Below are 15871 nucleotides of genomic sequence, written 5' to 3'. Positions count from 1 at the left end.
CTAGGCATCTTCAAGCAGACACTTTTGGTTGCTCTTTTGAAGAAGAAACATTCGTAAATTTGAGCAAATGAATTCTTTACTTCTCTTCAGTTTCTTCTGTCTAGTTTTAAACATTCAATTAGGTAGGTTGAATCATTCGTGATGAATTTCTACTGACTTTAAACATCGTATTTCTCTCAGTGCACCCCCTCCAGTGCTTCCAGTGCAAAAGCTCCCTCAGCTGGAGTTCCTGCTCGCAGCACGTTACCGTCGAGGAGTGTGAATCGGAGCACCCGTTCGAGGGTCACTATGCGTGCGTGAGCAACCGGTTAAATTTGACATTCGCCGATGGAGACCCAAATTCAACGAGCACAACGGTGCAAATCTACGCCACCGGATGTGGCTGGGGTGACCAGGGCCAGACGCGGCGGCTCTTTGAACGGCTGCTGCCCCATCAGCATGCCAACGTTAGCATCGAACAGTGGAACCGGTGCAGCGAGGATCTGTGCAACTCGGTGGCCGAATACCGCAACGGGGAGGACGATCCGGACGGGCCGGTTCAGGTGACTTATGTGGCCAGCGGTGGGAGGAATCACTGGAAGGCCAATTGGGTAGTGATGGGTGGATTTCTAGCATTCTTAGTATGTAGAATTTGATTCCAATTATTTACTATAACCTGAAAATCTTCTCAATAAAAAACTTATTTCTGGCACCTTTGTCCGCCGAAGCAACCTATAATTAGCATCACATCACACAAGATTTTAATTACTTAGTTCACGCATCGCATCAGTCCCGGCCACGCTGCCCCTAGAACTAGCTTTGAAGGGAGCGCAAAAACCTGTTCTTTTCTCGCCGAGCCTCACTTCACCGCTTTTCAATCACCGCGCAAACAACACAACGTGATAAATCACTTTTTTCGAATAATATTATTTTTTCGCTAACCCTGCTATGGAGTGGACTCTAGAATTTTATTTTTTTTGAAACCCCGCCATTCCAGTTTTCAAGTGTGCCTTGCGCCTAGGTTAACCCTTGACGCAACACTCGTCAAAATAAAAAAAAGCCATTTGAATTTCAAAAAAGCCTTGACCCTTGAGCACCTCTCTCTGAATCGGGTTCGTCGTCTTGCGCCATCACTGACTCGGGAGGGAAAACCAGATAGTCAGACAGAGACAGACCGCGACATCGTACGACAACACCCAGGGCAGAAACGCACACAATTCACAATAAATTGTGCTGAGGAAAAGCACAAACAGCAAGGTGACGTCACCGTTCGGCACGATCTTGGAATGCGTTGGTGAGTGGTTCTCTGGGAAATCTGCGTTAAATAGTTTTGGAATAAAAAAATGCAAAATAAAATTAAAAAAATAACTAAAAACTGATGTATTGCAACACGCGAAAGAGCGATCCAGAAATTTCTTCGAATTAAGTTCAAATAACTTTGAATTTTTGAAAATAATTTTAAATAAAAAATCGAGAAGGTTTCGTTATTTATCACTAGAAGTATACTCATTCTTATTCTCTTAACTTATGCAAACAAAATCTTCTTCGACTTTGGAGGCAAAATCAGACGACAAAAATATTTCAAAAAACTTCTAAATGTCAGTGTAAATAGCGATCAACTGTAATCAGTTAAAAAACCTTTAACAATTTTATCGTGAAACTACTTACTTTTCCTGTCATTCTCGAACATCTATAAATTAAAGTTTGAAACATTAATAACATTTTTCAGTATTGTTTTAATTGAGCGGTGAATTTACTTAACATTGGACGTTTGTTTTAATTGCAGCTAGCAGCTAGCTGCCAAAAGATGATTTTTTCAGCACTCGTCGTATCTATCCAACTCGGTAAACCACCGGAAGTTGTAGAAACACACACAATTGCGGTCATACGACCAACCAACCAAAAAAAAATACCATATCGAACAATATCGACCAAAATAAGACAAATGGCAAAACGACCAATATGACCAACACGGCAAAAACTGCCAATACGACCGACCAAATTGATCAAAACGATTAATATTACAAATAATGATCAAATCGACCAAAATGACCTGAATTACCAAAACAATCAAAACGATAAAAATTATCAAAATGACTAAAACGATCAAAACAATCAAAATTGCTAAATCGTCCAAAACGATCAAAATCACAAAAATGGCTGAATCGACCAAAATGACCAAAACGGGCAAAATGACTAAAACGATCAAAATTACCAAAATAGCCAAAATGACCTGAATAACCAAAACGATCAAAACGATCAAAATTATCAAAATGACTAAAACGACGAAATTACCAAAACGATCAAAATGGTCAAAACGATAAAAATTACTAAATCGACCAAAACGATCAAAATCAAAAAAATTGCTAAATCGATCAAAACCAAAACGGCCTAAATGGCTGAAACGATCAAAATTACTAAATTGGCAAAAACGATCAAAATCTCAAAAATGACCAAATCGATCAATATGACCAAAACGACGAAATTATTAAAACGATCCAAACGACCAAAATTGTCAAAATGATCAAAATGATCAAAACAATGAAAATTACTAAATCGACCAAAACGATCAAAATAACAAAAATGGCCAAATCGACCAAATCCAATACGGCCAAAATGGCAAAACAATCAAAATTACCAAATTGACCAAAACGATCAAAATAATAAAAATGGCCAAATCAACCAATATGACCAAAACGATCAAAATTACCAATGGCCAAAACGCCAACATGACCAAATCGATCAAAATGACCTATATTACCAAAACGATCAAAATTGCCAAAAACGATCAAAATCACAAAAATTAACAAATCAACCAATATGACCAAAACGGCCAAAATGGTCAAAACGATCCAAACTGCTAAATCGACCAAAACGATCAAAATCACAAAAATGGCCCAATCGACCAACATAACCAAAACGGCCAAAAAGATCAAAATTACAAAAATGGTTAAAACGATCAAAATCGCTAAATAGACCAAAACAAACCAAAACGGCCAAAATGGCAAATACGATCAAAATTACCTAAATGGCAAAAATGGTCAAAATCGCCAAAATGACCTCAATTACCAAAACGATCAAAATTATCAAAATAACGAAATTACCAAAACGATCAAAACGACCAAAATTGTCAAAACGATCAAAATTGCTAAATTGACCAAAACGATCAAAATCACAAAAATGGCTCAATCAACCAATGCAACCAAAACCGCCTAAATGGCTAATACGATTAAAGTTACAAAACTGACCAAATCGACCAATATGACCAAAATTGCCAAAATGATCAAAATTACCAAAATGGTCAAAATTGTCGAAACGATAAAAATGGTCAAAACGATCAAAATTGCTAAGTCGACCAAAACGATAAAACTCACAAAAATGGCTAAATCGACCAATATAACCAAAACGGCCAAAATGGCTGAAACGATAAAAATTACCAAAATGGCAGAAACGACCAATATTATCAAAATTAATTAATCAATCAAAATTACTAAATCGACCAAAACGATCAAAATAAAAAAACGGCTAAATCGACAAATATAATATAAACGGCCAAAATGGCTGAAACGATCAATATTACCATATTGACCAAAACGATAAAAATCACAAAAATGGCCAAATCGACTAATAAAATTAAAACAGCCAAAATGGCTAAAACGATCAAAATTACCAAATTGACCAAAACGATCAAAATAACAAAAATGGCCAAATTAATCAATATGACCAAAACGGCCAAAAGGATCAAAATTACCAAAATGGCCAAAACAACAAACAGGACTAAAACGGCCAAAATGACCTTTATTACCAAACCGATCAATACGATCAAAATTATCGAAATGACTCAAATGACGAAATTACTTAAACGATCAAAACGACTGAAATTGTCAGAATTGCTAAATCGACCAAAACCATCACAAAATGGCTAATTCGACCAAAAACCAATACGGCTAAAATGGCTGAATCGATCAGAATTACCATATTGGCCAAAACTATCAAAGTCACAAAAATGGCCAAATCGACCATTATAACCAAAATGGTCAAAATGGCCAAAACGATCAAAATTATCAAAATGATCAAAATTATCAAAATAATCAAAATTCAAATCAAAATTATCAAAATGACCAAGATGGTCAAAATGATCCAAATTGCTAAATCGACCAAAACTATCAAAATCACAAAAATGGCTAAATCGACCAATATAACCGAAACGGCTAAAATGTCTAAAACGATCAAAATTACTAAAATTCTCCAAAAAGATCAAACTCACAATAATTACCAAATCAACCGATATGAACAAAACGGCCAAAATGGCCAAAACGATCAAAAATACTAAAATGGTCAAAACGATCCAAATTGCTAAATCGACCAAAACGATCAAAATCACAAAAATGGCTAAATCGACCAATACAGCCAAAATGGCTAAATCGACCAATACAGCCAAAACGGCCAAAATGGCAAAAACGATCAAAATTACCAAAATGGCCAAAATGGTCTAAGCGATCAAAATGGTCAAAACGATCAAAATTGGTAAATCGACCAAAACGATCGAAATCACAAAAAAAGCCTAATCGACCAATATAACCAAAACGGCCAATATGTCTGAAACGATCAAAATGACCAAAACGGCCCAAACGATCAAAATCACAAAAATGGCCAAATCGACCATGATGAACAAAACGGCCCAAATGGCCAAAACGTTCAAAATTACCAAAATAGCCAAAATGGTCAAAACGATCAAAATTACTAAATCGATCAAAACGATCAAAATCACAATAAATGCTGAATCGACCAATATAACCAAAACGGCCAAAATGACCAAAATGGCCAAATCTACTAATATGACCAAAACGGACAAAATGACCTTAATTCGACGTCGTCGTGCTATCTTGTCGCACCCGCCATTTCGACGTTCCGAGAAAAACGCGTTTTAATGTTTGACCTTGAATATACAAAAACGAGAGTACGCAATGTAAACAATAACAAACACGTTTTGTTTGGCTGACCATTCTGTGCATTGTCCCAAAGTTTGGTTGAAGTTAGTTGCTGGAGTCCCGAGTTATAATTACAAATATTTACGGTAGTCTAGCTTGTACGTGCGACAAACGCATCCTGACTTTCCTGGCCTGAAATCCCTTTGGCCTTTTGTCGCACTTACATCAATTTTCATAGAGTGACAAGATAGCACAACAAGATTGAAACTACTTTCATATATAAAGTGACAAAAATGCACGGAGTTTTTTCGGTTTTTGTTGAATATCTCAGGATTGGAATCGAATTTTGGGGATCTGTGACGGTCAAAAGGTGAGGCATTGTGAGCTGCACAATATGGCCTCCCTTATTCAATTTGGCCCAAAATGCACGTACGACAAGTTAGCACGAGTGCGACGAATTACCAAAATAACCAAAACGATCAAAATAGCTAAATCGACCAGAATGAACGACCAAAATGACCAAAAACAAAACTATTGGCACTACGCCCCCCGGGGCATGGCCTTCCTCTAACGTGGGATTTCTGCTCCAGCGCCTCTGACGAGACAGGAGAAACCAAAATGACCAAAATGATCTAAATGGCCAAAACAAACAATATTATCGAAATGGCCAAATCTCGGATTAGTTTTCAAAAAGCCGTAAGAGCCATTGGTAAACAAAGTCCTTTTTGCATCGGTATTCGACCTACTTACGAAAAACCAATATCAAAAATGCTCAAGATTGTTCATCTACACGTCCTTCAAGTGCCCCATACTTGAAATAAATGAAATCTTGTTTCATTTTCGAGAAAAACGAAAATTAGTGTCAGAGGTCACAGTGGCTCTTACGGCTTTTTGAAAACTCACCCGAGAAATCGACTAAAATGACGCAAACGATTAAATCGACCAAAATTACCAAAACGGCCAAATTTAATGATCAAAATGACCAAAACGATCAATGCGACCGAAAATCGGGAAATTTAGAGTATTAATCTAAGTAAAAGGTCCCGGAATATTTTTATGCTGACGATCTATGAAAATTTACCCAAACGGAGAATAATACAAACAAAACCAATGATGTATTCCAACTCTGAGGAAACTTAAAATTTTACTGAAAAGCAAGAGATGAAAACAAACTTGCCTAGAGAATATAAATCATGTTATCTTTTGAACCTTTTAATCAAACACACAACTCTACTCCGCGATGGAAGCGTTATCTTATCCAAATCTTATCTTCAAACATGATTTTTTTAATAACCCATGTTTTTAAGCCAACTGTACTGTTTTATAACAAGCTGCAACAGTTTTTTTCAAGGGAATGATCATGCATTAGTCCATTTAAGTTTTTAAAGATACCGTTTTTTTCTAAAAACTTTTTTTTTTTGGTTTGCAACATTAGTATTGAGTATCAAACACCGCGATTTATTGTATAAATGTCCACCTAATTATTCAAGATTAGTTTGAAATATTTTTTTAAATTGTAAGCAATCATTATTAATTCCTTTATGCAAATTATAAAAAAATGGCCTTAAAAAAAAACGAAATATTGTGAATGTTATTTTTTAACACAAAAAAAAACTAATCTGGTGAAATTTTCTAAAAAAAATTAAGTTGTTTCAAATTTATAATTTAAACTTTGAAAGTTTTATTAAAAACACGGTATCTAGTGAAAACTTTAATATTTAAAAACATAAAATTTTGTCAAACAGGCCTCACGTTGAAAATATGGGAAAACAACTGCAAGAACTTCAACTTACTTGAATGATTTTCAAGAAAAAAATTTCACAGGTGTTATTTAAGAAATCAAAATTTTGCACACCATAATTTTTGACAAAATGTTTTACTTGTTGCTCTACTTTTAATTTTTGCAAAAATAATTTCTTGGACTTAAAAAAGCTGAATTATCAGTGGAATTTGCAATGTTAAAATATTCGGTCAAAAAGTATGGTGTTGAATATTTTGATTTCTTAAATAACACTAGTGAATTTTTTTTTCTTGAAAATTATTAAAGTAAGTTGAAGTTCTTGCAATTATTTTTTCAATGTTTTCAACTTGAGGCCTGTTTGACGAAATTTTATGTTTTTAAATAAAAAATAATTTCTTGTACAATCAATTATCTTATATTGAAGCAAAAAAAATGTCGCTTTTCCCCAGAGAATTCCCCTGACATTGTCACCGAGCCGCGCGCTCGTAAGCTGATCTCCGCGCGGTTCCTCATCACGTACCGCGCGAACCTTTAGGCCGGGCCGGGCGGTCACAGCCAGGAAAGGCGAATTTCCAGTTCCAGTTGAGTCAGTTGAGTTTTGACCGCCGATCGCGAAACACGACAATCCGGCATCGACGGGAGAGAAGAAAAAAATCAAACGCGCGCGCAAGTCTTCTAAAAACTAGATAACGGATAACGGATAAAAAAGAAGAAGAAGAAAAAGCAGGGTAGTGAAGAGTGCTCGCGCGTATTCCGAATTTATTTAATTTATTTTTCGCGTTCCAAAATAAGAAAAAAACATTAAAAACCCACTTCACCATGACCGCGAAGACGACGACGACGTTGGCACGCAGGCTGGTCCCCGGGTGCTGTTTGCTGATGCTGCTGGCTTCGGCCGTCGTTTTGGCACAGGAAGACGGAGGTGTGTAGTGTGTGAGGAGTGGCGGCGTGGGGGAAAGGGTCACCCAAAGTTGCCGTGTGCCGTGCTGCTCAAGAGGACCGGTCTTGCGGACCTTGTGGTCAGCTATTTTTGAAATTGTGCGTTTTTTTTCGCGGAATCCGGTTTGGGCTCGCTTGGAAGAACGATGGGAATCGTTGAAATTCCTGAATTTTAAAATTGGTAGAATGAAAAATTCTAAATCAAAATTCAACAAAACCATCAGCACATGAGAATCATGGAAGGAAATCAAATCAATCAATTCCACCTCAATTGGACCCACACGATGCGCAATTATGAGTTGAGTACGGAGTTTATCATCATTTCACAGCGCGTTTGATCAAATTATAGACGGATCGGCGGGTTCAACTAAGTGAACGATTTTGAACGTGCGGTGGCAGTGATCTTCAAGCAATTTTCAATTAGAGACGACAAAAAGAGTTCAATTCAATAAGAGATTTTTTCAAATAAACTTTGTCGCTGCTTAGAAAGTACTACAGTCATCCAACATATTCGGAACGGTTTCCAGATCGGCCAATGTTCAAAAAATCATAGCAAATCGATAATTGAACTTAATGATTCGCTTTTTCGTATGCTGTATCGAACATCTGCAAATTTTAACTTTTATATGAAGTTTTTCAAGAATTACTTTGACCCTTGAAATCCACAAATTCGGAACATTTTTTTCTTACGAATGTAAACAAACTTTGGATCTCTCCAGGAGTACATATTTATTACCAAATAATGACTTCACACACTGATACCAATGAAACTCAAGCTGAGTGATGTTTTATACATGGTTTGATAACTTTTTTTTGTGAAAATATCAGTTAAATTCAGGTGTTCCACAATTGTGGGAGGCACAATAACATCCCACAATTATGAAACAGGCCATTTGGAGGCAGTGTTTTGCTGCTGTGGACAAAATAGTCTTGGAATGAAGTTTTTTGTTCAAAAAGTACTACTTTTACTAGTGAAATAGCAAGATAATGTCCAAATGAAGGTTCTAAAAATAGTAAGGTCGACAGAAAAGCTACTTTTGGCATGCTATTGACAAATTATCATCAAAGTGTTCCGAATTTGTGGGTGTTCCGAATATGTGGGATGACTGTATCTACAGATTTGTTCGAACTATATTTTTGGATTTATTTTTCTAAACTACCTTGGTATATCACTCTATATCCACAATATTTATTCTTTCAAATTACGACAAAAACAAACTTTAAAAACAAGTTTACTTCTGAAGTAGATAGTTAATACCAAGATTCAAGATTCAAGATTCAAGAAACTTACTCTAGAGTTTAAATTATGACATTCTTTATTTGTCTAAACTTCATAATATTAGCAAGGGTCTTGTGGGGCCCCAAGACGGATCGGTTCAGCCAGTCTGGAGATTATTGCGTGCATATTTTTCGATGCACGGACTTATAGACGCACAAACATTTGATTCTGGGTCGATAGGTATACGCGAAGGTGGGTCTACTAGATCAAATTAAAAAGTTCATTTTTTGAGTGATTTTATTGCCTTTTTCCGCATTGCGGTGAGGAAGGCAAAAAGGCTACGGCAGCTATAATATATAGTGTTTGCTGAGACTGAAAAACCCAGTAATAGAAGCTTATAAAAATCATTTTTGCAATTCCGTCGTGAAACTACTTACTTTTCCTGTCATTCTTGAACGACGAAATAGCCTTCTTTTCTGTACCAAAAATAACAGAATCGAATAACAACACTTTTCAAATAAATGCTGAAAAGTTCTACTTTTCAGCACTCAAATGGGTGCTGAAAAGTTGAATTTTTCAGCACTTGTTTCGAAAAGTAACACTTTTCAATTTTTTTTTGATTTTAACGATTTATTGACAAAATACATGAAAATTTGACATAAAATTTCACTCAGTGTGTGTTTTTTGGAATTGCAAAAAATGTTGTATGGAACTCGTTGCAAAACATGATTTTTTCAGCACTCTTCGTATTTATCCAACTCGGTGAACCTCGTTGAATAATTGTACGACTCGTGCTGAAAAAATCCTCTTTTTGCAACTTGTTGCATAAACTAATATTTTAATATTTTCTATCCAAGAACCCGTGATGCTGATTTAAAATTCAAGATTAATTTTGAATAACAAGTATCATTTAAACGGTGTGTTCAAAGTCGTTTTCACACTTTTCTTCCTCTGCACTTTTTTTACACATAATCTGTCACCATGCAATGTAACCATGACGAAATATAACCATTTGTGTGAATCTTTCATAAAAAGAGCAAATGATGATTGTTGATGCTACAAACGCAGTTGGGGAAATTGCTTGAAAATAAACAAAAGTTTACATTTCAAATATTTTTGACAATCTTGAAATGTAATCCAGAGATGGCATGTTTTCTTAAACAATTTTTCATTTTTAACTGCTATCTTTCTCTTTTTTAATACTTTTTGTGCAACTTTTTTTTCCTAAATTCTTCTCAATTTTACCTACCGTAAAACGGGGTGACTTTGATAGCCGGGGTGACTTTGATAGGTTTGCGATTTTTCCGCAAAATGAAGAGTACAATTAAAATACGTAAGGAATGATTTAGAAACATACTGACCGTGGTAGAGAAGTGTCCAAAGTATCTCAAGAAGATCTTTTCATAAAATTTTAACAAGTTTAAATAGTTAGTTAACTATAGTTAAGAAAATGTTGATGAAAGTCATTATTTTAAACTTCTCAAAGTGTCATGATTTTCTCAATAAACATTTTTAATCGGAAAACGGAATGCATTTTCGGATTCTTTGGACAATTTTCCACTAGGAGAAGGTTAAATTAATTTGTAAATAATAAATAATATGTGTTTTTGAAACACCATTTAAAAAAAATCTCCAAATTTACAAGCAATTTCAGTTAAATAAATTTCATCTAAAATGTGAAAACTTGTGATTCGTGCTTCAAATTCTGTAAAAAATGCAAAATAAATCGATAATTTTATAAACAAAACCAGTTTTAACAAATTTTAGGAGAAATTTCTACTTTTTAACAATTTTACCTTAAATTTATATGTATTTTGCTAAAAAGCTTATACACTTAGTTAACTAAATAAAACCATTGATTTTTTTTCTTAAAAACTATATCAGCTACTTTAGTGATGGTACATTTAGCGTACAAATCAAGTTTGAACATCTTAAATATGATTTTAACAAGAAAAACTATGACTATCAAAGTCACCCCGGAATTAAAACTAAGAATTTTTAACGTAACTTTTTTTTAAACATTATTGAAAAAAACTTTTATTCCGAAATAGTGCATGGACTTTGTGTAGTCTACCCCAGTACATGTTTTAAAAATAACAATCTTGAGAAAAACCTTACCTGTTGGAAAATATGCTAAAAACAATTTGAAATCCTATCAAAGTCACCCCGGTTTACAGTACAACAATTTTGCCGAAGATACTAAATTGATCGAACAAACGTTCTCAAGCTACAGGTTTTAAAATGTAGACAGCATTTGTGTACAAGCAGCTGCCAAAAATGTAGTTTTGTATTATTTAGTAAAGGCAAAATGTTCACTCTGCTCATAGCCAAATAAAAAAAAAACATTTTTGTTTCTTAACGTTGGCAAACTTTGTCTCGCAAACCCCTAGCAAAATCAAAAAATACTGTTTTCAAAAATGTCTGCAACAGGTTTGCAACCTCTCCCTTGTGAACTGCTTTAGTAAATGGAAACAGGGATGGGTTTGTAGTTAATCTTAGTTAAAAATTGAAGGTTTCAAATTTTTAACCGCTTCAATTAAATTTCTAGTTAAAGTTAAAAAAAAAGTCAGCCGTAAGAATAGGTGAATTTGGAAAAGATAATTCTAATAAACTTGTATATGAAATCTTTTTTGTTTATTTCCCAGAAATTTATTGTATTGCTCTTTACATTATAACTTTGCAGTAAGATTTTGAGAATAAAAGAATAAATTTTGACCAACCTTACGAAGTTTGAAAATTATTTAACTATAGGTTTTCCATTTAAATTTTTGTCAATTTTACAATACAATTTTACTTATAAACCCAAAATATGACCAAAAATCGTTTTGGTTTTTTTGGAAAAACATACAGTTGGACAATTTCAAAACTTCGTTGGGGTGGTCCGATGCACTTTTCCCTTGAAGACAAAAAAACCTAAAAATATAAAAAAAATCACCCTAATCGTGTACCATCCTAATTTTCAACCAAATCAGAAGTTGCTAGTTCCTATTTGAAACAAATCTTCTGAAAACACCAAAGCTCCAAATCGAACCATTTTTCAGGATCTCAATTTCCACTTAATTTTGCGATCTGCACCACAGTGCACTGCTTTTTTTTCGTTCCTGAGACACAGCCACATACATATAATAAAACAATTCAAATTTTTAAGTTTTTGTAAGTGCTCCAATATGCTACCGGTCCAATGTTCAATGTCAATGAATTAATCATTCGTAAAATTTTCTAATCTTTTAGAAAAATATTTGAAAATTTAAAATCAAAACTTATATTTAAATAAAGTAGTATTTAAATTGATTTTTTGACACAACATTTTAAAATCGAAAAATTGATGATTTTTTTTATCTAGTCGTGGCAAAAACTTGAACAGTTAAAGAAAAAAACTCCCAAATGTTTGTACAAATTCTAAAAATAATTAGTTCTACTGCAGAGAAATGTCAGGTAGATTGAACTGTGCTATCCGCGAAATGAGAATGTGATGGGCAAATAACGTTAAACTGTAATTTTTATAAGAACACAAATTTTCAAATGCTTCTTGAAAGGACGAATTAGTTTAAATTTGAAAATTGAAATTCTTGGCGTGACGATACAACGAAAAGAGCTGATTTGAAGGAACTTCTCTCCCATCTAATGGCGTGCAGGCCTTACATTAATCGTATTTTAATTATTAAATCTTTTAATCTAAAAAATAATCTTTCATTTAGAAAAAAAACATTGACATTCAATTGAAAATGGAGGGCTTTAAATCTGTCATAATAAAATTAAAAGAAAAAAGAGATGATATGTTTAAATTTAAAAAAAATCGAAATAATTTAACTTTTGAGTAAAAGTGTGACTTAAATGCCCGGGGTAAATCTTATTTTCATCATTTTGAATAATTTTGAATGTTAAGATGTTTGAAATCATCATGATAAAATATTCCCCAAACAAGTTGAAACTTTCTAGAATTCACAATAACTTCGGTAAACTGTTTCAACCAGCAAGCTGAGAATTATTTTTAAAGCAAAAAATATCGTTCTACTAGGCGGGGGTTGGCTTTGACCTAAAAATTCGCCAAAAATCAATTTTCAACCAATTTTTGATCTTTTAAAATCATTGTAATGAAGAAATCTTCAAAAATAAGAAAATTCTTAGGTTGAAAGAGTGACTTGTTTTATGAAACTTTGCCAATGATTTTTTTCTGAGGTCAACTTTGGCTGTGATTCTTTCTAACATTTCCTCTATATTATGTGAAAATAAGATTCCAGTAATTTGTGTAGTGTACCAGACTATGCCTCTAAGATTTTTTATCAATTTAAAAGATAATGGTATCTATAGTAAAAACTGTGAGAAACAAGCAAAAGTGACTGCTAATAATAAAATACTACCAGATACAAACATAAAATAAAGAAGACAAATGCACATAAATATACTCCAAAATTAAACAAAAAAATATAAATCAAGAGAAGTAAAGCAAAGGAAAAATAATAATTTGCGAAAAAATAATGTGAACAGTAGAGGATAAAGTTAGTTCTAATCCGTCTCTTATTAACCAGTTTGTGCAAGAAGAAAATGAAACAAAAATAGAATTCAAAAAAAGTTCTCTAGCTCTCCAACGGTTTTATTTGACCATGACCATTTCACGAAAGAGGAGACTTTCCGGTCATTGTTGATCGAAATATGTTGGGAACTGAATCAGCAAGTAACGTTAATCGGTTGTAAGTTACAACTCGTGATCAAAAGTATAAGAAAAATTTTTTGACGATTTAGATATGGTTTTGACCGTCTCCTTAAACCAGGGACGACTCTTAATTTTGCTTCCGTTCGAATGACAAATTGATTTAAAATTAGGTTTCCTAAATAAAATCAATCAATGATGTTTATGAAATTATTTTCCCAAATCATGATAAAAACGTGTGAGTCGATAATTTCCCTTCTCACCATGACATCCTACGATTCTAGCAGCTTATTTTAGCAACAATCAAGAGTCTATTTTTGGTATGGCACCTTCCATCATCGGAAATCATGGCTTGCTCAGCTCTCAAACAAACAGATGACGTTAAAGGCAGCATCAGCACAACAACAATCTCCGCCTCTATCCGCGTTAAATGAGCTGACTCGGAAAGTTGTGGCTTAGACAACATTCCCTTGCCCCCCTTCCAAAACCACCGAGAGTCGGGTTAAACTAGCACTTTGGAGATCTTAAGCCGACCGACCGCGCATTAAGCGTTTCGCCTTGACCTGAAACTGTTTAGTTGAAAAAAGGTTTTGGGTCTTTCTTGACACATCACGTCATACCATTAAAGTTTTAAAAAGTTTACTAACTATTTAATTGCGAAATTTCTTTGGTTGATCGGGTTGAATAAAACAAAAGTCAGGGTAAATTTGCAACTTTTACACTTTTTTCAACTTGCATCTCTCCGTTCAGGTTACGACGACGAGGACGACCGCGGTCAGCGATCGCACCCGAAAAACGACGACAGCCTGGACGCCGCGAATGCCACCATCCGGTGCTGGTACTGCGTCGGCCGGTTCCGATCGTGGGCCGACTGCCAGCGCGTCAACGAGGTCGACTACTGCGAGCCGGAACAGCCCGGCGGTGAGGTGCGCTGCCTGACCAGCTCGATCCTGATCGAGAAGGCCAACGGGGACCGCAAGTGGCACCGGTACGCCGGCTGTGCGCTCAACGAGACGGCCCTCCAGGATCTGTACCTGGAGACGTTCGAGGTCAGCTTCAACCAGACGTCCGCGATGGGACCGAACATCACGCTGCAGGAGTTCAACGTGTGCTCGGGGGCGCTGTGTAACGTGATGGACCAGGAGGCGTTCCGGCGGGGCAGTGGCCGCGTCGTCAAGCTGACCATGCCCGGAGCGGCACCGTTGGCTGGCATCAATCCGATCGTGACGGTTTTGACGGCGCTTTTGGGGGTGGTTTTTGCGATGAAATAAAGTGCTCAAAAGTGTGTACAACAAGTGCCAAATGTCTCGAGTTCGACTCAATTCACGTGTGCTAAATCACTGTCCGTGCGGAAACTGGGCAGCATCAGCAGCTGAATAGCTGAAGCTTTGCATTTTTTTTGGTGAAAGTGAAACGAATTTTGACGGTGCTTTGAGCTTTAACAAAATTGTGCCGTGAGCAACTGTGTGTGGTGGCGCGGGTTTGTCTGTTTTGAAATTCAGAGCATCGTGAGCTGGAAATTGTTGTTGCGAAAATTTGGCATCGTTTAAAATGATTGGTTAGGTAATAAAAGTTATGGATTAATTCCATACTTGGAAAAGTTAGTTATAAGATAATGAATATTGAACAAACTTAAACTTTTTGGTAATCCAGAGATCTTGCACATTTTATCGGGTAGTTTTCCTCCTCACAGCAGTTGCCACAACCTCTCTTCGATTTGCGTGAACATTCGAAAAAAGACGTGCTTTTCAATAATTTGCAGCCCTGAAATGGTGATGTTTTGGAAAATTTGCTGTTAAACGGACTTCTATGTAAAATTGGACGCCCAATGTGATCATTGAAAAAAAAAAAACAAAAATTGTTTTCAAAACTCTGCCATTTTTCGCTATTTAACTGTGGTTTTTTTTAAACATGTCAATTGAGGGAAATTTAATGTTCTTTTCGAATCTTCAACAACCCATTGTTACACTCTTAAAAATAACCCTAAAATAATAATAATTCGTTTTTAATGAAAAAATTACCCTTCTGGGTTATTGCAGATTCAAAAAGTTCAATAAATTTCGAAGCAACGAAAAAAGGCATATTTTTTAAACCTATTTTCGAATTTCTCACCAACCACTCAACCTGAATACCTCCAACTGAGCTGAAATGTATTGAAGAATGCAAATGTATAATGAATTATACATTTTTTGTTTGTTGATTAAATTATAGTTTTTCATTAAAATGTGAATCCAATTCGGTTTTATTTATGAATTACATCAAGTTACAATAATTACAATATTTGTACATTACAGAGTTTAAAAAAAAAAAAAAAAACTTCATCATCCCGGTACGAGAATCGAACTCACGACCTCTGGATTGGAAACCCAGCACGCCGCTAGTCGAAACCCATCCCCTACCGGTCAGTATTC

At 35.1% G+C, this 15871-nt stretch overlaps 2 protein-coding genes across 5 annotated transcripts in view; one reads left to right on the top strand and one right to left on the bottom strand.

Annotated features, from left to right (window-relative positions):
• Positions 1 to 15871, bottom strand: part of LOC6047519 (high affinity cGMP-specific 3',5'-cyclic phosphodiesterase 9A) — a 431410-nt gene that overhangs the window by 29076 nt on the left and 386463 nt on the right. The gene's annotated exons all lie outside the window — the stretch shown is intronic.
• Positions 7212 to 14763, top strand: LOC6047520. The gene is made up of 2 exons (XM_001864534.2): positions 7212 to 7573; positions 14211 to 14763. Exons 1-2 carry the CDS (start codon positions 7471 to 7473, stop codon positions 14729 to 14731), a joined length of 624 nt encoding a protein of 207 aa, XP_001864569.2. The 5' UTR covers positions 7212 to 7470; the 3' UTR covers positions 14732 to 14763.

The sequence above is a fragment of the Culex quinquefasciatus genome, chromosome 3, assembly GCF_015732765.1.
Source record: "Culex quinquefasciatus strain JHB chromosome 3, VPISU_Cqui_1.0_pri_paternal, whole genome shotgun sequence".
NCBI classification, from domain to species: Eukaryota; Metazoa; Arthropoda; class Insecta; order Diptera; family Culicidae; genus Culex; species Culex quinquefasciatus.
This window is presented reverse-complemented; position numbering and strand designations above follow the sequence as displayed.